General features: G+C 22.9%; 3 protein-coding genes across 4 annotated transcripts in view; 2 read left to right on the plus strand and 1 right to left on the minus strand.

The window, feature by feature from the left end:
* LOC112593741 (COMM domain-containing protein 4) overlaps nucleotides 1–22426 on the minus strand; it is a 32724-nt gene that overhangs the window by 6030 nt on the left and 4268 nt on the right. Inside the window, exons 3-8 of one of the 2 annotated variants that reach the window (XM_025338264.1) lie at nucleotides 7227–7276; nucleotides 6969–7040; nucleotides 6570–6635; nucleotides 5749–5788; nucleotides 4012–4115; nucleotides 2078–2315 (exon numbers count right to left, since the gene is read on the minus strand). In XM_025338264.1, coding sequence (XP_025194049.1) covers nucleotides 2078–2315; nucleotides 4012–4115; nucleotides 5749–5788; nucleotides 6570–6635; nucleotides 6969–7040; nucleotides 7227–7229 — 523 coding nt within the window. In that variant the 5' untranslated portion in view covers nucleotides 7230–7276. Of the gene's footprint in view, nucleotides 1–2077; nucleotides 2316–4011; nucleotides 4116–5748; nucleotides 5789–6569; nucleotides 6636–6968; nucleotides 7066–7226; nucleotides 7277–22426 lie in introns of both variants that reach the window. The other variant, XM_025338265.1, reaches the window with a different exon arrangement.
* On the plus strand, nucleotides 7661–11446 carry LOC112593742. The gene is made up of 3 exons (XM_025338266.1): nucleotides 7661–7724; nucleotides 10138–10297; nucleotides 11237–11446. The coding sequence occupies exons 1-3, from the start codon at nucleotides 7665–7667 to the stop codon at nucleotides 11428–11430; spliced, it is 414 nt and encodes a 137-aa protein (XP_025194051.1). The 5' UTR covers nucleotides 7661–7664; the 3' UTR covers nucleotides 11431–11446.
* LOC112593740 lies at nucleotides 11909–22219 on the plus strand. The gene is made up of 2 exons (XM_025338263.1): nucleotides 11909–11985; nucleotides 21362–22219. Exon 2 carries the CDS (start codon nucleotides 21363–21365, stop codon nucleotides 21972–21974), a length of 612 nt encoding a protein of 203 aa, XP_025194048.1. The 5' UTR covers nucleotides 11909–11985; nucleotide 21362; the 3' UTR covers nucleotides 21975–22219.

Raw genomic sequence — 22426 nt, forward strand, 5'->3', positions numbered from 1 at the left:
AAAGACATTTTTTTTCTTAAGTACAAACTATGTATTTGATAACAATTATTTTTTCAAATATTTGTGTTTTGAATTTTTTAAAAGAATAAACATTGTAATAAAATCGGCACAAGTGGTTTATAACTATTTTAAAAAGTTTTCGAAGCTGAATTACATTTGTGTGAATACACTATATGTAGTAGTTATAAGAATTTTAATTTAAACTATTATTTTAATCGATTTTCGGATGATATTAAAAAAAGTTACACAACAATAAAAAATCAACGTCCCAGCACAAATCAAAATGGGTGTACTTAATGATGTTGAATAACGGGGTTTCTAGTAATTATTAAAGTTGTACAATTATGTAAATTTAATAATGTCGTATCTAAAATCAAATATACTTATTACACACAAATGTCATTTAACAATTTTAAACTAAACCGTTATTTGCTATACTCCGGGATTTATTTAATTGCATTTAATTGTGTAATTTATGTATGTATGTAAGTTTTGTATAATTTTTTTTTTATTATATAAGATTTATATAGAAAATATAGTTAAGGAATGTGAGTTACTGGCTATTTCTTAAAAACTATCATTTCTTTTTCATACGACGAATCTAACTTTGAAATTATTTTTTTTATGTATAATTATTGATTATAATTTATAATCAATGATGGTATAATATAATAAATATATTATTAATCTGACATTGCAGAGGACATTGGCGACGAATTTAACAGGGTCTAGAGGGAATATATTATGACAAAAGGATAATATTTTGTGGAAGAAAGATTTTTATACTGTTACGTAAGAATAGTACAAAATATTTTTTGTCACGGTTTTAATGCACTGGGGATGTTTGGGACACATATTTTACATACCTAGGTAGGTACATGTATACATACATATATAGTACCTAATATAATATGACATATTATTTTAATAACTACATTTATGTGTAATTAGATATAGTTATTATGAATTAATTAAATTACTGCATTTTTAAAATATATATAGATTGTTATTTAGAGTATATTCTAAATAAAGTTTAAAAATGAATGGTATTACTTAGACGCTTAGACAGAACTACAGCTGTGAGTGCTGCAGATACAGCGATCTCACGAGCAACATCAGATAAAATTAAATCTATTTACTGCATATACATATTCTAATCATGGAGAATATCTTCCATAATTCAACGTAAAACACAAAAAAATAAAAATAGCAGGAGATACCAAATAATAAAATATAGCAATTTAGTATTATTTAGTTTGAAATTTAAATGTGGTAATACTATAATAGTACAATTTATTATCTATGCAGCATGTACTATGAGTTGATGTTAATGATCTAAGTTAAAGAAGTTAAATTCTCGATTTTTCCTGTAATTCTGTATAAATATTAATCTTGTAATTGAAATTGGATGAGTGACTATTAGTTCTTTATTTCTACGTGTCTTATTTGCAACCATGTAATAGCACAAACTTAGCTATTTTTTCGATTTTATACTATTTTTCAAATTTCAATATCATGTATTATAATTTAATATATCTATTTTTTTTTTCTAGAAGACACTTCTCGTTTTTTACATAAGTGACAGAGTTCTAACAATATAACTTACCTACTCTAACAAAAACATATTTATTAGGGGGTGAGAGTAGATATCCTTTTTTTATAATCATTAAATAATAGTGACTAATTACCAATTACTTAGACTCTAAATCTTAGAATAACATAATATAATACATTATTTTATTAATTTGTCAGGTAAGTTAATTGTACATAATTAATATTAAATGGAATTATGACAGTGTTATCAAGCTACATATAAGAATAAATAAGTACAGATAAGTTTGTTGAAGAATTTCGTTTCAAAAGGGAAAATTATATTTTATATTTATGATTAAAAAAATATGCAATTTTACAATAATTTATTACATTTATTATTGCTATTATTTAGTAAATTGGGCTACTAAAAATTTGATTTGGCATATCTACTCTCTCACGAAAATATTTGATATTTTCTTGTATTTACTCTTAGTTGAGTAAATTGTTTAAATTGTGTACACTAGAAAGAATAGAATTTATATACCTGCAATTAAAAGTTGAATTTGTTCCTTCGTTAACGTGAATTTATTTTCTTCTGAAATTTTAGATTGATTATCATAATTTAATTTCATTACATATTCGCCATCATTTCTTTTGGATATATCGACATCATTTAAACGACCAATTCGTAAAGATTCGTTCTTCAACACCTTAGTAATTTTTGATAAGTTGTCTAAATATACTCTACATAGCGCTGAAGCATGTTCACGAGGTAAACCAATCTATAAATAAGAAGTATAATATTAGTTATCAGTTTTTTATATACTTATAAAAAATATTGTTTATGTACCTAACATACAAATGATTCAAAGGTTTAGAAAATAAAAAAAATTAACAATTTGTATGATTCTATTGTTTTTATAAAGTTATACATGACAACTATTAATATTTAACTAGTTTTACTCGAGATTAAAAATAATATCATTAAAACATTACTGTTTTAGTGAAATTTGAAATTTGACGACCTTATACTCGTATAGACATAAAGCCTCCCCTCAACACTCTCCAAAATTCCGGAAAAATTATTTTAAAAAGAATTTATTCGATACTAATAGAAAAAAAATCATCCAAAACGCAAGATTCGGCTTTAGAAATGAGTATTTTTTCTTATATCAACTACACAGGATAGTCGATAACATTGTCTCATCCCTAAAACAAAAACAATTTTGCTCTGGTGCTTTTCTTGATATTGCCTAGGCATTTGACCGGGTTTGGCATGAAGGATTAATGTTCAGGCTTCTATTCTTACTTACCCCGTTATACCTCACCTTAAAATCTAAACCAAACCTTCGCAGTAAGATGTGAAGATGAAATCTTCATCTCTCATCCTATAAAAACAGGCGTTTCCCAAGGCAGTATCCTCTCCCCGACTCTTATTATAACATAATATTATATATTTAGTCCAACATCACCCTAGCTACTTTCGCCGACGATACAGCCATAACATCATCTAACTCTGATATAAACGCTGCCACAAACAACTTTAAAACCACCTTAATCAACAACAAGATTGGTTCAACTTATGGAAAATTAAAATAAATGAATCTAAATCTACCTACATCACATTTACTTTCAGCCCTGAAAATATTCCTTCTGTTTACCTTAATAACCAGCAAATCTCTATGCACGACTCTGTTAAATACCTAGGCCTTCTCTTTGACAAAAAACAAACCCGGCAAACCATATTAAGGAAAAAAGAACTTCACTTAACTTCAAACTTTACAAACTAAAAACTCTACTCCGATCCAAAATCTTTTTAGACAACAAATTGTTAATATACAAACAAATGATTCGCCCAGCAATGACATATGGCATTCAACTTTGGGGAGCCTCTAAAAATTCAAATCTAAACAAATTTCAAGCATTCAAATCAATAACCTTTTGTGTCCTTTTTAATATTCCCTGGTATGTAAATAATCGCACTTTACATCACGACTTCAACTGGTAAGTTGAGAAATAACAACAATTGCTTCTTATCACTATAATAAATTTCATAAAAACTACTTCAACCACACTAACCCCTTCATATCTTAGCTGTCCTCTCGCACATTACTAGATAACTCACTCCGTCGTCTCAAACGTAAATGACCTCGTGATCTATTAACCAATATCTAAATCAAAAATACACAAGCAATCCTCTCTAGGTTCAAATTGAAAGTAGTGTTAATAGACGCCCCTTTATCTCAAATCGCTATGTCAAAAATATTTTAATCCATTTACTTATTGTGTAACTATGCATACAGATTGTAAATATCTTTTATAAAAAAAAAAGTGTGTACTTACTATTTATGTGTAATTAAATAAGAAATAACTAAACGTATCAATTTCCAGTGATCTTAAAATTTTAATAAAGTTTCTTAATATTGTTTAAAAAAATTATAACTAATAATAAATGTATATAACATTTTAATAACATACTTGTTGTAATTCATTAGAAAGATAATTTTGAGAAACGGCATGACAAGCAGCATTTTTTAGAATATATGTGATTGCGGCTACACAGGCTTTACAGTTTTCAATATCTAAATAACAAAAATTAAATTTACTATCTAAAATTTAAGATTTCTTAGATTATAATATTCTAGAGGGATGTGTCGAATATCATAATTTATTCTAATATAACACATTAAAATATAAATACTTATAATTATTAATTATAATATATTTTATGTCATATGAATATATTAAAAATAATTTATAATATTTTATTATAAATACTATTTAATCAAAATGCACACAACATACACCAAGAGCCAGCTGATCGAGTGATAAAATATTATTCTGATCAAGAAAATTATTTACTTCATTTAAAAAACTTTTTTGTTTCGTCTGATGAAATTTCTGTATAATAAATACTCTTAATACTAAAAATACTATAGTTGATAATATTAAGAAAATATAGACATTTAAATTTAAGTATGGGTTTTTACAAGTTTTTAATTACATCAATAATTTATTTATTTTATTTGTTATCAAATACATTTTGGAGTGTTTAAATTAAATTCATAAACAATTTTCTAAGTGTAATAATATCTTATATAATAAAAAATTAGGAAAACCTCGTGCACGTTAATTTATATTACGCATTTAAAACCACAAAAAATTATCTAAAATAATACAAATATAAAGTTTGTATCTCGTATGTAACACTTAAAGTATTGTAAACGAAGCAAATATTTATTATTTTAGTAATTACTTATTCCTTCGGCGTTATTGTATAGGAGAATATAAGGCACCGTGCTACCAAACTTTATACTATAAATAAATTAGAGCTCAACATTGTGTCCAGGTTCATAGGACATAAAATAACACGATATAAAATATAAAAATTGATTATGGTCTAGAAAAGAAAACACCTTAAAGAGATTCTATAGAGTACAATGAACATCAAAGAACTGTTAAGTAACGCCATAATAATAAAATCATGGTTATTGTGTATGAGTGCAAGACATCCACTCAACATTTTTAATAAGATAAATTCGGGAAAAAATAGATCATTGTGATTAGGATTAAAAGTTTCTTTGGATGACTGCGGAAGTGTAACCTTATTACTAACTTAAATACAAAAAAATTCGTTTCTACTCAATATCTTGACATAATATAAATGAACAGTCTTTAATGTTATGGCTGATAAATAAGCCCTTTCTTTAACATCCAGTCTATGATAGAAGCAAATGGAAAAATAAATAAATAACAAGATACCTACTAAAAAAAAAAATGTGATTAATTATACGAGTCATTTACTATCAAATTAGCAACTAATATTTTTAATTTGTATTATTGCATAAATGATAGAAATATAGAAATTAGTCAGAACAATTTGAGTAAATACGGGTATTAGTTTAAAATAAATGTTAACAATATTATTAAATTCGTTTCAAATAGATATAATTTAATTATTTTTATATTGTAAATGTATAATGTGGAGTATTACTAAATTAAATATACACTACTTACAGTACTTAAGTAGGTACATAACGACCATTCGTTATATATTATTCGATTGATTTGTGTACTTTCTATTAATGTATACTAATTATCTAAGGTTTTATAATATATCTATTGGATATTACATTATAATCTTAAACTCAAATATTCATAAACTGGTAAACCGTTTAGTAGGATTATATTTTAAGAAAAAACAATTTAACTTACCCAGTTTAGCATCAGCCATAAGCTCCTTAGCTTTTTCAAACTACAAAACAAAAGCTGTCATTAATTATTCGGCATTGTATCATCACTCACATAATAGGTTTTCTTAACGATGTATCAAATTCTGCGATCATATAAAAGTGGTGAAAAGTGTAATCTATTGCAATACGTATAAGTTGTTCAACATTAAGCTACTTAAGGAAACTCATTTTTTTATGACATCAAGTAAAAATGAAAAATTATAAATTCTATCATAAAAAATATAAGGTCTTTCTAACAGACATAGTCTTATATTCAATCAGTTAATGCTATTATTCCATTAAAAAATGTCTGTTAAAGATAATCAGATTTATTAAGGTCTTTATGAAACATTGGACAAAAATGTACGCACTTACATGGTCCATTACGTAAAAATAAATGATATTATCTGTAATGTTTAGCGGGTGTGTCTTAAAAAGGTGAAGAATAAAAGCTGCGAACAGAATTCTTTGTAACAATAAAAAAAAATAACTTTCTTTAAAAAAAATAGTAGATGTATAGGTACCTAATAATGAAGAAAAATAGCTTTTTTCAAATCCCAATAGATTATATTTTATGAAAAAATAACAAAAATAAAAAAGTTTGTTGGCAACCACCATAAATAAGACCAATCAAGATTAACGAGTTGCTTTGAATTAACTAATTGTATTTTTTTGTTTTTATGTGTTACATATTTTTTAAGTATAAAACAATGAGTTGCTAGAAAGAGATTTTGCACCGCTTTAATAATAATCATAAATAAAAAGACATAATAGCATAACTTTAATATAATAATATAAACTTACGTTGAATGGTTCTCCAAGCAATGAATTAACCGTGCACTGAGCTAACAGTTTCATTTTAATCGATGTCTGGGAAAATAAAAGAATTTTAATTCAAATTGAATTAATCAACACTAAAATTTTAAAACTATATTTCTACAAAATATTTAAAGCATAAATAAGTAATGAGTAAATTTAATTTGCATTTATAATACAAATCTTACGTATTTTTAAAACAAATTTAAACATTTCTTTTGTAAATGTATAGCGTACTTTTTAGATGGACAAATAATATATTAATAATAAAATCATCTTATTAGGGTTACTTAATAAATTTGGTAAATTTGGGATGAAGGTATACATTTTATGTAGAAATTTTATGTACAGTTGCATAAAAAAAAAAACAAACATAGGTATTCTTACCATTCTTGAAAGTGCATTGATCTGAACTAATAACCATTCTGGGCAGTCACCACCCCCGCAGAATTTGAATTTCTGTATCAAACATATCAAACAATACCTATTATAACATTACAATAACTATTTCAGACATTAAAATATCTTAAGTTACAATGTTGAGATGCGCTTAAGTATCTATATAATCTACAAGAAATGTGGCTGACAGCGATTAACAACAAGGTTAGATTAATTACAAGACAGTAAAAGTATTGTTTTACTCACCATTGTGACACGTTAATGATAAACGCCGCAGAAAAGGCTCCCTAAAGGACCTACAAAAGAAAAATAGGTTATTTCGAGAGAAAACAAATATAATACGTAATATGGTTTTTTTTTATTTTTTTTAAATTTTATTTGGACATATAATCAAATAACATATAGTTATATATGCCTTGTACAATCCTTGTCGACCCTATAATCGAAATTCATGAATGGTAGGGTTGACTGTAAGGATCGGGTAGTGTAATATAATAACCTAAGGGTGTGTATACAGCGCTATGAACAAGATTAAAATGGGAGTAGGTACCGATCCCAGAGTTAATCATTGCGATCACCTGGTGTGTCCAAACTAAGATACATGTAAACATAATAATGTAAAGGTTGTGAGGTCTATAAATACACGTAGTTCCTAAGGAAAGATGGACATTCGAATTGGACGTCATGGAGCTCATGGACGCAAGAACAAAGTTATACTTAATAAGTGTCGCCTATTTTGTACAGGTACATCGTTTGATATTAAATTTTTTTTTTATTATTTGTATAAACAGTGATTTTTGGTAGATAGTAAAACATATTTTTTTTGTGACAAATGAGTAAACCATAAAAAACTCAAATTAAAAAGAAACACGATTCAATTTAATACAATGATTTAAATACAAGACAAACCTATTATTTTTTTAATATAATATTAATTAGAATAAATTATATTTTTTTTAAATATAAGAAATAAGAATTTAAAAAAATTGGCAAGTGGGTATCGCTCTGATGTATAGTAGGTGTCGAATAGGTTTTTGTGATGAATGTTTTTAATTTAAATTCAATGGTACATAATTGTATACAAAAAAAATTCTGAGTGGAGACCGTCTTTTAGAGTATATTTAATATGTTTTATGATAATATAGCTATTAAGGTCATTCATTTTATTATTAGTATGTATTACCGAAGGTTGATTTAATTTTTACCGAAAGCATTGCATTTGTTTCAATATTAATATTTAATTATTAATAACTTTTGAGTTTTACTACTTTACCGAACAACAATGTAAATAGATTCGTAGTATAAATTGATAATACCTTATAAGTAATCATCTACGTATTATAAAAATTTCATCGAACATAGTCAAAATCATAATATACATAAAAGTTTTAAGTCTCCATAAATAATGCTTTTATATTATATATAAAAAAAAAAAAAACACAATTAATATCGTTATTAATCATAAAAATAGGCAATTTTGCTTGAATTAGACGATAAAAATAATTTTGATTATATTATATCTTTAGAACCTTAACTACAACAATTGAAAATTTTATATTTTTTTTAAAACAAAATACTTGTAATTATAGTAAATGTTTGTGATTTTGATGAATTTTGTAAACAATTAAGTTTCAAATGTAAATGAAAAAAAATTGAGCCTATGTATTTTTAATATTTTTATACAGATATAAAATTAACTTATATTTTGTATTACATTTTAAAGAATTTCGACTCAGTGAATAAATTTTTATCGTAATTAATAGGAAAATACAATTTTCAAATTTCAAATGACTATAAATAGGTCAAAAAAAGATTAAATATTTAGAAAGTTATATCATGTATAGGAAAAAACAAACATATAAGAATTTGATAAAAATTTCAAGTATCAACAGTTGTTATACAGATAGATGTATAATGTTGTAAAACGTTGAACTTCAAAGGATCCATAAAAAATGTAGTTATTTCTTGATTGATTTTTTTTTTGAATATTACTTGAAAAAAAAATAAAAAAATCTTGTATACAATTTTAAATTTTAGGTATAAACATTAAAATTGTTATGAAATTTTAACTAGAAAATAATTTGCTAATTTTTGTGATTTTGATGAAGTTTATAAAAATTTTAACTACGATTTATTTTTAAATTTTTTTGAGGTTTTAAGTTCCCTTTTTTTTTTTTATTTATAACTCATAAAAAAATTTTGAATTAAATTTTACAGGTTTTTGATTAAGTGAAAAATAGTTTATTGGCAATTAAAAAAATAAATATTTTAATTTTTAATGTATTTGCAACAATTTTCTAACTTATATACTAAATATTATGTAAGAATAAAATATCATAGTTTGTAATTTAATCAACTTCAATTGACGTGTTAATCAAATATTAAATGGATTTTTTTTCAATAATTTTTATCATGAAACTATAATTGTAGGAACACAAGTATTTATAAATATTTCTGGATTAGCGCATCTAAAACCTCATAAGTCATAATAATTATATTTTGATTATTTAACAATTTATGGTAGCCATTTTTATTAAAATTATAATAAATACATACATGTTATTTAAAAAAAAAAGTTTGATTTATGTGTATGGATTATGGAATGATAATTTATCTCTAAAAATTCGATAAAATAATTTTTAAAAAAATATTAAATTCTATATTTATTTTTATTTGATACTAAATTGTCATTAAATAAAAAATGGGTTATAGACTATAGTCATAGAAAATAATATTTTAAGAAATTTTAAATCTAATTTTAACGCTAATAGCTTTACATTTTCAAACACATATGAAAAATAGCAGTTAGTATTTTTTTTTTTTGAATAATTTAAATAATTTAAAAATATTATAAATGTAATACACGACTGAAATTCAAATAATAAAGTTTTGGAACCAGGCTTTAATAACATTACCTCGTATGTTTAATTTAATTTCATATTCGTAAAATACTGTTTCATTTTCTGACACTCCTAACACAAATTCCTGGAGTTAGATATACATACACATAGATACAAGTGAAAACCGACTCTTATGTATATAAAATATGATCTAAGACAAAACGTATTATTGAAGCTTTAAAACGTGACACCACTAAATGTCGCTGTAGTGAATACTTAAACTTTTGCTGAAAAATTTAAATTCGTAATTTTTACAGCTTATAAATGGCGATGCAAGAATTTCAAGAGCCGATATCAGTGCAGTTTTGGGTGAAAACGACGATCCTAATTTTTGGCCTTCAAGAGGTCGAAGAAATAGCCCGGAACCCAAATTCAAACAATACTTGGAAAGGAAATACAACATGAATACATTAAATGGTAATGTTATTAATGTATATGAATATGTATTTAAACATAAAGTTAGGTTTATCCTAATAACAAAATTATATTCATATTATACGAGTTACTTTTTTTTTTTATGAAATAAAATATTTTATTTTATAGTTTTAGTTTCAAATGTGATAACTTTGTACAATTATTGTTATTTAAACGATATTTATAGTTGTGAATTAAAAGTAGGTGACATATTTAATGTGAAAACAAATGATATCTATTAAAGTGGATACAATTTTAATAATGGTCAAATATTATCTTCGAAAGAAAATAAATAAATAATTTAAATTTACTTAAACCTTGCCTGTGTACGAAGGTATTGTGTATGAGTATACAAGGCATTTTTTTATAATAAAAACTCAAAATCATATCCGAAAATTATTAACGTTTATGAAGAAATTCTGTTTTACACAAGTAATTTAAAGTTATTAAAAAAATAATATTTTTTTATTATTTAATGATATGCAACTGCCAACTTATATTTTTTTATTTCATATTCCTAATTAGAATTTCGAAACAAATCGAACGTATAGTTAATTAGTTGTATATTATAATTATTTGAAGTTAAAATGATTGGAGTCGTGGACAGTTATTTTGTGGGGTACTGTTAGCAGAATAATTCAGTATATAAAACACTAATGTTGATATAATAATAATTAAAATAATATTAATTTTTTAGTGTAGATATACTTGATTGTTAAATAAATCACTTAATCAAGTCACGATTTTATATCAATAAACATGTACTTAAAAATTTGTAAATTTTAATTAATTTTATAACTTTTTATCACTATAGGTTAAATTTTAAATTATGTATGGTTATACAATATATTTTAGTTGAAAACTTTTCTAAAATGATATGGAGGGATACGATTAATATTCATAAAAAAAACCTATAACTATTGATGATATTTATTATTGAAGGAAATTTAGAAAAGCCACTTTACGTCGATGAACCAATGTGGCTAACAATCGATAGACGAGCTGAAGGAGACGATGACTATTTCTGGGTTACAAGAGGACGAAGAGGAAATAGTTGGAAGCATCCGACAGCTACAAGTCTATCAACAAATTCAAATTATCGTTATAGAGACGAGTCTGATAACAAAATTAAATAAAAACTCGTTGTTACTTTTTGACAATAAATTATCATGTAGTGATTTATAATTTCTATGATAAATTAAAATAAAATGTTTATTGGTTTATTAATTTGTTTTAATGTTATTATTTTGCTAAAATACTAAATCAGCAAAAATTGTCTTGTTTCATAACTAAAATAACTCCAACACGTTTGAAACAAATAACATTAAGATTAATAGTCTGTGTACCTACATTATATATTTATTATTTTCGAACAGTTTAACGGCGTATGAACTCATAAAATGATACAAAAATAACTCGTAGAAATAATAATAATCATATAAAAACCTTAAACAATATAGAACAATATTACCATATTTTTATTATTATATAAGAGTGTGTATGTGCATTGCAATAAAAATAAATGCCAATACGTGTGACAATACGTCACGCCTACTTGTTGCAAAAGAAATAAAGCGCCACCCATCACATTCGGGGAGTATATATCTTTAAGCGCTCTCTTGATATCCTTTTAAAAGCTGATCTGGTAGTGACGATAACTGTAGCCGTAGGATTTCAGCGCAATAATACAGGTAAGATACAATTAATAAACATATAATATAAATTCAGAATAGTATCCGTTAGAATTCTTATTTATAAATAATTCTGCAAGTTTTTTTTCTCATTGCAAGATTTTCAAACCTAATTATTTGACTGAAATAATACAGACATTTATCCTAAGATCATTGAAAATTTGGTTATAAGTCAAAAATAATACTTAATTTATGAAATATTAAATTTATATACCGGCCTATAGCAATGAATTATTCTTTAGCACAATAGGTTAATAAATAGTATTTTTGTGTTAAAAAAAAAATAGAAAAGATACCAATTTACTATAGCATGTGATAAATTTATATATATATTCATATATTCATAATTATATTGCGTTAATAACAATTACCCAAGAAATACAGTTTATATACTATGCTCGTACGTCTATACCAGCTGTACGGATACAATATTATTTTAAATTCGTATTTATAGAAAATATTTATATAAATTTATTTTGTGTTAAATTATTTATTATTTGTTTGACGAACAAATAAAGCTTATAAAATATAAGATTAATCCAATTACTACATAATATTACATTTAATTATTACATAAAATATCAGTTATTACGTAAGAATGTAAAAGGTACTTAACTTTTTTAGACGTCAAATTAATAAAATCTAAATTTAAATAATTTAAACCTATATTGAATAGGAAACAAATATTTATTACATTTTAAATTTATTTTATTAATAGTAGGTTTCAAAAAAAGATTGAAATTTTTCAAGTTTAGAGTAAAAACAGAATCAAAGTATCAAAGTAACAATAATTTCTATGTTCAAAATATGAAAAAGTAAAATAAAAGCGAAATGTTTATTTATGTTTATATAAAATATTAACACACAACATAAATTTATTTATTTTTAATGCTTAACTTTGTTTTTTTAAGCTTATAAGGTTTTATAATTGATAATTCATTGTTTGATAAACTTCTTAAATATAAATAATAACAAGGACAGTGACTGTAGGTATATAAAAAAAATAATAAATACATTTTTAAGAGTGTTATACTTAAAAAACATTACAATTAAGTACTTGAATTTTAAAAGATAATAAAGTTATAGTGGTACCATTTATATAGTAAAATTATTTATTTTATTTTTTTAGTATAAATAGGTTGTAGTTATTGAAAATTTAATTATGAGTTATGATTCTTGTATCTGTATGATTAATCAAAAAGTATTACATTTAGATTTTTGGTTGAACTTATGAATAATTTTACATAAAAGTTAGATAAGCAGTTAAGAAGGTGCTATTATTCAAGTAAAATAATGATCGTCAAGACATTTTTTTCAAAGATTTCTTTCTACTGCGTATTAGAGTATATTATAAATATCTAATAATTAATATGTACACAAACAAACATTATAAAATTAAAGTAATTTCTAATTCAGATTTAGATTTAAAATTTAATATTTAAATAAAAAATATGTAAGTTTAATTCTGTACATTTCATCAAATTATAAAATAAAATTTTAAGTTTTAATGATTATACACGTAGTGAAGCTAAAATTTTTCGATTATATTATGTTATTTTATCAAATTAATACTTTAATAAGTAAGCAGTAAAAATAATGTAATTCCTTCATGTAAAACTTAAAGATAAAAAGTTAGTTCAGAAATTGAGCACAGATTAAATCATAGAAGCAAATAATAGCCATTTAAGAATTTTTTAATAGTTTTTGAAAAATATAATTATTTATTAATTTCTTAATTTTTACTGTTTTCATGCTATTTACTAATAAATGTCATTAAATCACTATAAAATACTTAATTATTTATAATTATCTAAGGAAAAACATATTCATCTTACTTTTGAAATTCTTGAGTAAATAATTTTTTAAAACACTTAAGAACTCTTGTATAAAGGTTAAAATGTCCTAATTACGCTACTACGTGTTAGAATTTAGTTAATTACCTATTTAAAATATTGACCATTATTTATCTGAAAAATTGAATGTAATTTTGTTTTTCAATAAATATCAATTTATACTTTAAACTGAAAACATAAAATATCTCAAATAACATAATTACATTTTAATATAGATACAATACTACATACTAGTATATTTTGTTATATAAATATATTTTATTGAATTAAAAATACATCTGTAGAGAATTAATGATTCTTACGTAAATAAAAAAAGCTAAGTTGCTTTAGTAATTAAATACCTTTAATATTTGCGTTACTCTGTTCAATACGTATTATTTATTTTAAATAATTTATAAATATTGAATCTAATACGAGTCTAATGTGATGCAGGTAATCGAAAAATGTATATACTAAATAAACAAAAAACAAAAATGCCTAGAGAATTTGTTATTGTGGTATTTTAAAATTAAAGATATTATCTATATTTTAACTCTATTTTAATAATTCTAATAATTGATTAACAATCTTTCATTTTAAAACGACACAAGCGATTGTTTTTACGCCTTTATAATTATAGGTTTGTTCTAGAATAATAGTGTATTGTTTTAAAACATAAATATCTTTCATAGTTTAATTATTTCAACGAGAAATTTAATAGGTATGGGTTTTGTCAAAGTTTTTGATTAAATGAGTTGATTCAAGTCGTTGCAAAGACCGTAGAAGTCTTCAAATAAACTTTGCAATGACATGATGATCATAGTAATATTATCTAGTGCCTACTGATAAAATTGAGGATATACAACATATTTAAAGTACTTATACGGCTATACATAAACAACAGTATATAAAATGATAAACGCAATAATAACATGATATGCTATGCAATCATTATAATAAATTGTGTAGAAATAATATTATTATATATTTATCTATGATAAATCATTGGATACGAAAAATGATTCTGAACAAAGACTCAGTTACACCTATTATTAAGTATATTTCATTATATATTTATATTTATACTAAAATAATTAACTTTAAAATTAGTACTATAGTAGGTTGGATTAATTTTTTCCGAAAATATTGCATTGTGTGTATTATAAGTTATAAGTTATAACTATATAAAATATAAAAATATGCATTAAGTTTCATGTACATACACATAAATAATAATTTTAAATCACAAAAAAATAACTAAAATGTAATTTTATTATACTTAGAATATTCTTTGTTTAAATATATAATTTTGTCTATATTAGAATTAAAATATCTATGAAAAAATGTATAAATACATAAACTAAAAATTTTTTTGTGAGCCTATGAGCTACTTACGAGGAATTTTGTTTTAAGTTTTCAAGCTTAAGCTATAAACATTTTCAACTACAAAATTATTTTCAAATTTTAATATTTTGATAAATTTTCTTTTAAAATTTTAACTTAAAATGTTCATATAAAAAAAAAAAATATGACTCTTTATCTTTAATATCTTTAAAAAAAAAAAAAACTAATGAGAAATCAATTATTCAATTGTAAGTCTTTTAAACTATAAATTTTCATCAAAATTTAAAGAAAAAAACTTAAAAAAAAATTTGAGATTTTTAAATATCTATAAATACTTTAGAGTTAAAATATTTAGAAAATTATATTATGAGTAGGAAATGATAAAATCATTTGGTGATAATTTCAAGTATCAACAATAATTAATTTTTGAATTATATCAAAAACAATTTTGTCAAAAATTTGTTTTGGGTAAAAAGGCCTGTTAGATATGCAATCAAATTATTATTAAAAGTATTAAGTATTTTTTACCTTTGACCTCTCAAGTATTAACTAAATTCATTTTTCACACAAAAATCACCATCAAAATCAAAAATTGAACCATTATTTTTGTTTTTACTCTAATGGTGATCATAGAACACTGTAAAATCAATACATTTATGATTCTAAAAGCTAATAATAGAATAATTGCATACGTAATTTTCTTCGAAACTTGGTTTATTAAAGCATAGATATTTTTTATACTTCTATAGGTATTATTATCTATATTCCAAAATTAATTTTATTAATATTTTATTTATAGTTTGATAAAAAATGTTTATGATTATCTATTTCCTGTTCAGTAATCTAAATTAAATATATTCTATACTTTTATGAACCTTGTTTTAATTTAGTTTTATAATTTGCCATTTGGTAATACAATCAATTCGTTGTATAACGAATTTCAAGGGACCGAAAAAAAAAGTTTGTTATATTGATATTTGTATTTTATCTCAATATTTTGTTATATCGTGAGTTATATATGAGTAGAGTATTATGAGATACTGACATAAAGCATAAAAAATTGCTACTAAAAATTGCATTTGTTCAATATTTGCATTTTGCATTTAATTCTTATTTATTTTACATTTTTAATTGTGAGACAAAAATAATTAAAATTGTCTATGATGCTCAATAATATTTTATCTTCCCTAAATATCGTAATTAAAGAATATTCTTATGTATTTGTATCTTAGTCAAAGGTATAATGTAAAATAAGTTTTAAATTATTGTAAAATAATTTGTAACTGTAATTAACTACAGGGGTATAATTTTTTAACTAAATTTTTAACATACTTTGAAAATTGAATTGCATTTAGTGAAATTAATAATATACATAAACGTTCTCACGAATAATGTTTTTGAATCATTACACAAAATAATACATATTAAATACATAACAAACATAATTTTATCCCAATTTAAACTACAAATATATATTTAAAAATATAGTATTTTTAATTTTTAGAATTATTAGTTTCAATATGAACTAATAATGATGAACATTGTATTAAATGTTCACACCTTAACTATAAAAAATGAAGATTTAATACATTTTTTTTACTACAAAATACTTGTAGTTTGAATATTTTAATGATTTTAATGAATTTTGTAAAAATTTGAATTTCAAATGCATATAAACAAAAATACGCCTATGTAATTTATAATTTAAATAGATACAAAATTAAAATATGCCTAATATTGTGTTAAATTTTCAAGAATTTTAACCCAGCAAATAATTTTTAACCGACATATTTCTTTTTAGGTAATAGCTAAGAGTCAAAATATTATGAAATTACGTATATGATACATAAAACATGATAGAATAAACATTTAGTGAAGATTTTGAATATTTAAGAATATTCGTTTTTGATTTTCAACATCAAACATAATTTATTAGAAAAGAAATATTTGTTATACAAATTAATATTTTATGTTATAAAAATTTGATCTTCAAACAATTCAAAAATTAGTTTTGATTAAATCTTATTTTAGTATAGATTGCAAAACGTAAAAAGAATTTTGAAGTTAATATTCAAATCTTAGTAACTATAAACAATTTATAATTTTTAATTTTCAATATTTCTTTTTTACTAGAAAATAAATCATTTATTAGAATCTTTGTATTGAATTTTTAAGCAGCTTTACTTAATCATAAACTGTTTATCAACATTTATAAAATAAATTCAAAAATTTCTATTGTCTGTAAACAGTTCAAAAAGAATCAAAATATTTAGAAAATTATATCGTATATAGAAAGTACAAACATAACAATTAAGGACAATTTTCAGATATCAACGGTTATTCATTTTTGAATTGTAAAATAAGGAATTAATTTAATTGAAAACGGTTTATCGAGAAAATTTGTATTTTTCATTTTTTTTTAATTTTTTGTTTGTTTTTCATTATTATTTTATAAAATATTATACATTTTTAAAGTAAAAACTAGATACAATTTGCTATCCAAAACTACTTTTTAAGTTGAGAATCGAAGCATTTTATCGACTGTTTATTTCGTTTATAGGTATACATAAAAAAACACATCATTGTAAAATCAATATATTCATTGCTCCACTCAAAATTTAAAATATAAAGATACTAGTGATATTTTAAATGTTTTATATGCTATTATAGTAAGTAAGAACAAATTATATCACATGTTTCTAATCTTATCAATATTATCATCAAAATGAAAAGTTACGTATACTATCAGTAAGGTATTATTCGGATGATCAATTCAACTTGAATTCTCGGGTGTTGCCGATTTAGGAATTCATGTCCTAATGTTCCAGAACTTAATTTGAATAAAATGTATATTCATATTATTTATTTTTTTTTTTGTTGATAAATGTATATTGATAATTTATAAATTAAAAGTAAATTAATCACTCACTGATATGCATTATAAATGCTTACATTTCGATATTTTTTAATTCTAGCAAATATTAATTTGTTCAACTGTAGTATTAAAATATTTATAAATACGCTAACTAATACATGGATGGGTAGACGGAAGGAAACAACTACAATTTAAAGTGCTTTAAATTCATGTTTGGAAACCTTAAAAGAATAAAATATTATATTATTATTTATTAATAATTATGCTGTTAAAAAAATATCTTAATTTAATTTAAAATGATCTATGACTGAAATATACATTAAACTTGAAAAAAAATATTTATATTAATAACTCCTAAACAAAAATAATTTAATGTATATGCATTCCATGTACTTTTTAATTTAAGTATAAAATATTGCACATTTCTTAAAACTGATTTTTAAGTATTTGTATCTACATATGTACTGTAAGACGATTTAATTAAGTATAATTTTTATTTTAAATAAACTAAAAATAAGTTGAATAAAAACATAACTATATTATAGACACAAATCAGTATTGTTTTTGTTCATGAATAAATCAATATTTTGTAAAATTAACGAGTTAAGTAAGAAAACAATTTTTCAATTTTAAATCATTCATCAATTTTTGATACGTAAAAAAATTAACTACCTGTCCATATAATATAGTCTCCAATGACCAAAAAAGGTGAAACATGTCTACGAAAAATATTCTTCCTTGTTAAATCTACACCAGAGGGAATAAAAAAGATCCCCTCATTTACAAATCCGTGTTATTATTGTATGCATCCGTATATATTATAAACATATAGATATAAAATAATAAACATATTTAGGTATAATAGATACATAGCTAAACAATAAATAAGTCATTTTTTAAAATATGATTAATTTAATTGTTATTAGCATTTGTATTAAAAACAATTTTAACTTAATAAGCAATAATCTTACAGTTAAATTTATTTATTTATCCAAAAAAATCGTTTTTGTTTTACTTTTCAACTATTAGTGACAATAATTATACTATTAAAATTTAAGCTTATAATTCGTAATTATTGAAAATAATCATTGGATCAATCAAAAGATCATTTTTATATTAATGGAATATTTTATAAGTGTATCATTACTGTTATCTCAATACCCATCAATGTTTTGAAAAATATTTTTCTTTTACGTGATATGAAGTTATAAGTAAAAATTAAAAATAAAGGAAAACCACGAATTTACACAAAATTGATTTTGTTATTTTTGTGTAATTCGAAAAAATAGTATCCATAAATACTTAAAATACGAATATTCACTAAATGTTTATATTACTTTCTATTTACGATTAAATTTGAAAAATATCTATTACCAATATTTATTGGTTGAATAGTTGAATACCTACTTAAAAAATGAGTATAATGCTCATCATAAGTTGGTTATTTCTAAGTTACAAAATGTTGAAAGTCTATTGTCATGATATTTTTTTTATGAAGGTTTTTCAACTTGTATATATGAAAAATTTTTTTATTAAAAAGCTAAATTCATTTTTAATGAGTATTTCAAGTTAAAATTTTTTATAAATTATAATGCTATAAGATTCAAATTTTACCAGTAAAATAATTATTTTCAATAGGTACATGAGAAATTTTTCAAACATTTTTTAATTTTTTTGAACTATTTATAGACATGACAAATTTTCAATAGTTTTAGTTTTTTTTTTTCTATAAATGTTAATAAAAAATTATTCGCTGTGTTAAGTGTATTCCTTAAAAGTAATTCACACTGAAATCGTAAAATTAAATAACATACTAAGATAGTTAATTTTTATTAACATTTTAATATTTTAAGATCAAATTTGGATGAAAATACTAATTAAAAAAAAAAAAAAAAAGGAATTTAATTATTTTGTTATTATTTAAAAACAATATTCTTAGAAACTTAAAACTTTTGGAACTTGCATTGTAAGTTTTTTACAATTTTTTTTTTTAATTGATACACGTTTTGTCATTATTAATAACATGTCTATAAAAGTTAATAAATTATTCCATTTTAATATAACAAAAAATAATTCACTTATGATAATTAATTTAAGTACACGCCACTTACGAGCCAAATTGAAAGTCATATGATATGTGTAAAGTGTAGACTGTAGAGTGTATTATTGATGTTTATAATTATACGGCTATACCTGCTGTGTCAGTCTCAGACTCTCCTTAGACATCAACCAAAACGTAGATAACATACTACACGATCAAATTTTATGTAGGTATACGACGAGAGTTTCAAACTTTTACATATATTATACAATTATTAACTTAACTATATACAATGATATTTTTGATTTATTTTAAAATATTATATATTTGTAATATGAATCTTTTTTAACTCTAATACGGTATTTACAGAATGATAAAATCAAATTTCGAGTTAAATAAATTGATATGATATAGTTTAAATTTATAATATTATTATAATAGTTGTATATGACATAATCCAAGAAATAATAAATATCAATCAACCGTATTACTAAAAGTAAAATAAATGGATATAATAGTTATATACGTTTATAAAAAACAAACTACGAAATAAACTTAGTGTTATTATAGGGAGGAAAATCGCTTACAATCGTTTTTCGTATATTATAATAATATATCATTGAATTCAAATTTAACACACACATGATTCACTAGACACCAAATGTATAATACAGCAATACTCACTTTTTTCCTTTTTTATCATTATAATTATTATTATTTTTTAAAACATATAATTTTAATCACATATTTCAATGTAGATTTTTTTTGAAAACATTGACTTGTAAAAATAGGATTTTAAATTAGTAATCAATTTGTTTTAACTATAATTAGGTATTAGTAAGATTAAATTAGTGGAATAGCGAACCAATATTTGTAGGGGTACCTCTATACAACTTCACTCTATTCATTTAAATTTAAAATTAAATATTCTCACAAAATTTAATTTTTATTTGTCAAAATAAATTCTCAAAAAAATATAAGGCTTTAGTATGTGAAATTAAAAATGTTTGCTATCATTTAAAAATGTGAGTAACTATAAGAAAATATAATCTTTTTCAAAAGTTTTGTATTTATGTGGCTTTAAATTATCTGCAAGAGATCAACATTAATTTTTTTTAAGATATTGAAGGTTCACTGATAAAAAATTACTCTGCATATAACGGAAGTATCTAAAATGTTTATGAATAGAGTTTAAATGTAATAAATATCTATACTTGAATAACGTTAAAAAGATTGTTTGATTATCAAAATGTTTATTAATTGTTTATACAACCTATGTTTCAGTATGGTAAAAATTGGTTTACCCTGGTTGTTGCTGGTTTTAATGAAACTCACTAATCGAGAAATCAAGTCAGATGAGATTATATCCTTACAAGAAGTGTTTGATATATGCCAAGTAGAACCTAGCACCGATATATGTGATCTACTGGAAAAATCCTCGAGTCTAGTTGACCTAAACAAATTGGATTTACCAGAAAAACGCCGACAAAAGACAGTATTCTCCAGTTGGGGTGGAAAAAGACAAAGCACTTATCCATATGGCGGAAAACGTCCAGCATTTTCCAGTTGGGGAGGAAAACGAGCTTCGGATAAACACGGTCGACCTAAACAAACATTTTCAAGTTGGGGTGGAAAAAGAAATGAATTAGATGGTTATGATAATGGAGAAATACCTGAACATCAAATGGATAAAAGAGAACTTAATGGAATTAAACAAGATAAAAACAATTATAGAAATAAAATGACCAAAGGAATTCATGCATTATTTACTATTTTCTCAGACTGGTCAAGGGATCCAGAAGAAAAGAAAGGCATTCGATACGCTGGTATTAAAAGTATGAGGAGAAGTTCCGATTTTTTTCCATGGGGTGGAAAACGATCTACTGGTGATAAATAAATATGTTTTTCATTATAGTTGATGATAGGTGTATTCAATTTTGTCAAATTTTACCATAAAAACAAAAATTATTTAATCCTTATCTTACTTAAGTGACGGTAAGCTTACTTAGGTAGTGTTAAATTGGTAGAAACGTATATTATGTATTATCAAAATAAACCTATTTGTGATTAGATGACGAAATGTAGTTATTGTTCTATATTGTTCTACATTAAGTCAATATTATGATTTATATTATATTATTGTTAACACTATTTACAAAATCTTAAAGATTTTGAAATAAAAATAAATCTTGAAATTATATTACTTTCTTTATGATAATTAATAAATATAATTTTCTGTGTACCTATAAGTAATTTAAATAATTATATTGATCAAGATTCATACTTCATGACACGTTTAGGGTTTAAAAATAAAGAAAATGTAGCTTCAACGATTATCACAAGTATTAA

Source organism: Melanaphis sacchari, unplaced genomic scaffold, assembly GCF_002803265.2.
Source record: "Melanaphis sacchari strain LSU unplaced genomic scaffold, SCAv2.0 Contig20_pilon_pilon, whole genome shotgun sequence".
NCBI lineage: Eukaryota > Metazoa > Arthropoda > Insecta > Hemiptera > Aphididae > Melanaphis > Melanaphis sacchari.

Bases quoted from the DNA above. Each gene is read 5' to 3' on its own strand.
- LOC112593742 (XM_025338266.1), top strand. From the start codon at position 7,665: ATGGAGCTCATGGACGCAAGAACAAAGTTATACTTAATAAGTGTCGCC. The intron at 7,725-10,137 runs GTACATCGTTTG...TAATTTTTACAG, and splicing joins GTGTCGCCTATTTTGTACAG to CTTATAAATGGCGATGCAAG. The intron at 10,298-11,236 runs GTAATGTTATTA...TTATTATTGAAG, and splicing joins CAACATGAATACATTAAATG to GAAATTTAGAAAAGCCACTT.
- LOC112593740 (XM_025338263.1), top strand. From the start codon at position 21,363: ATGGTAAAAATTGGTTTACCCTGGTTGTTGCTGGTTTTAATGAAACTC.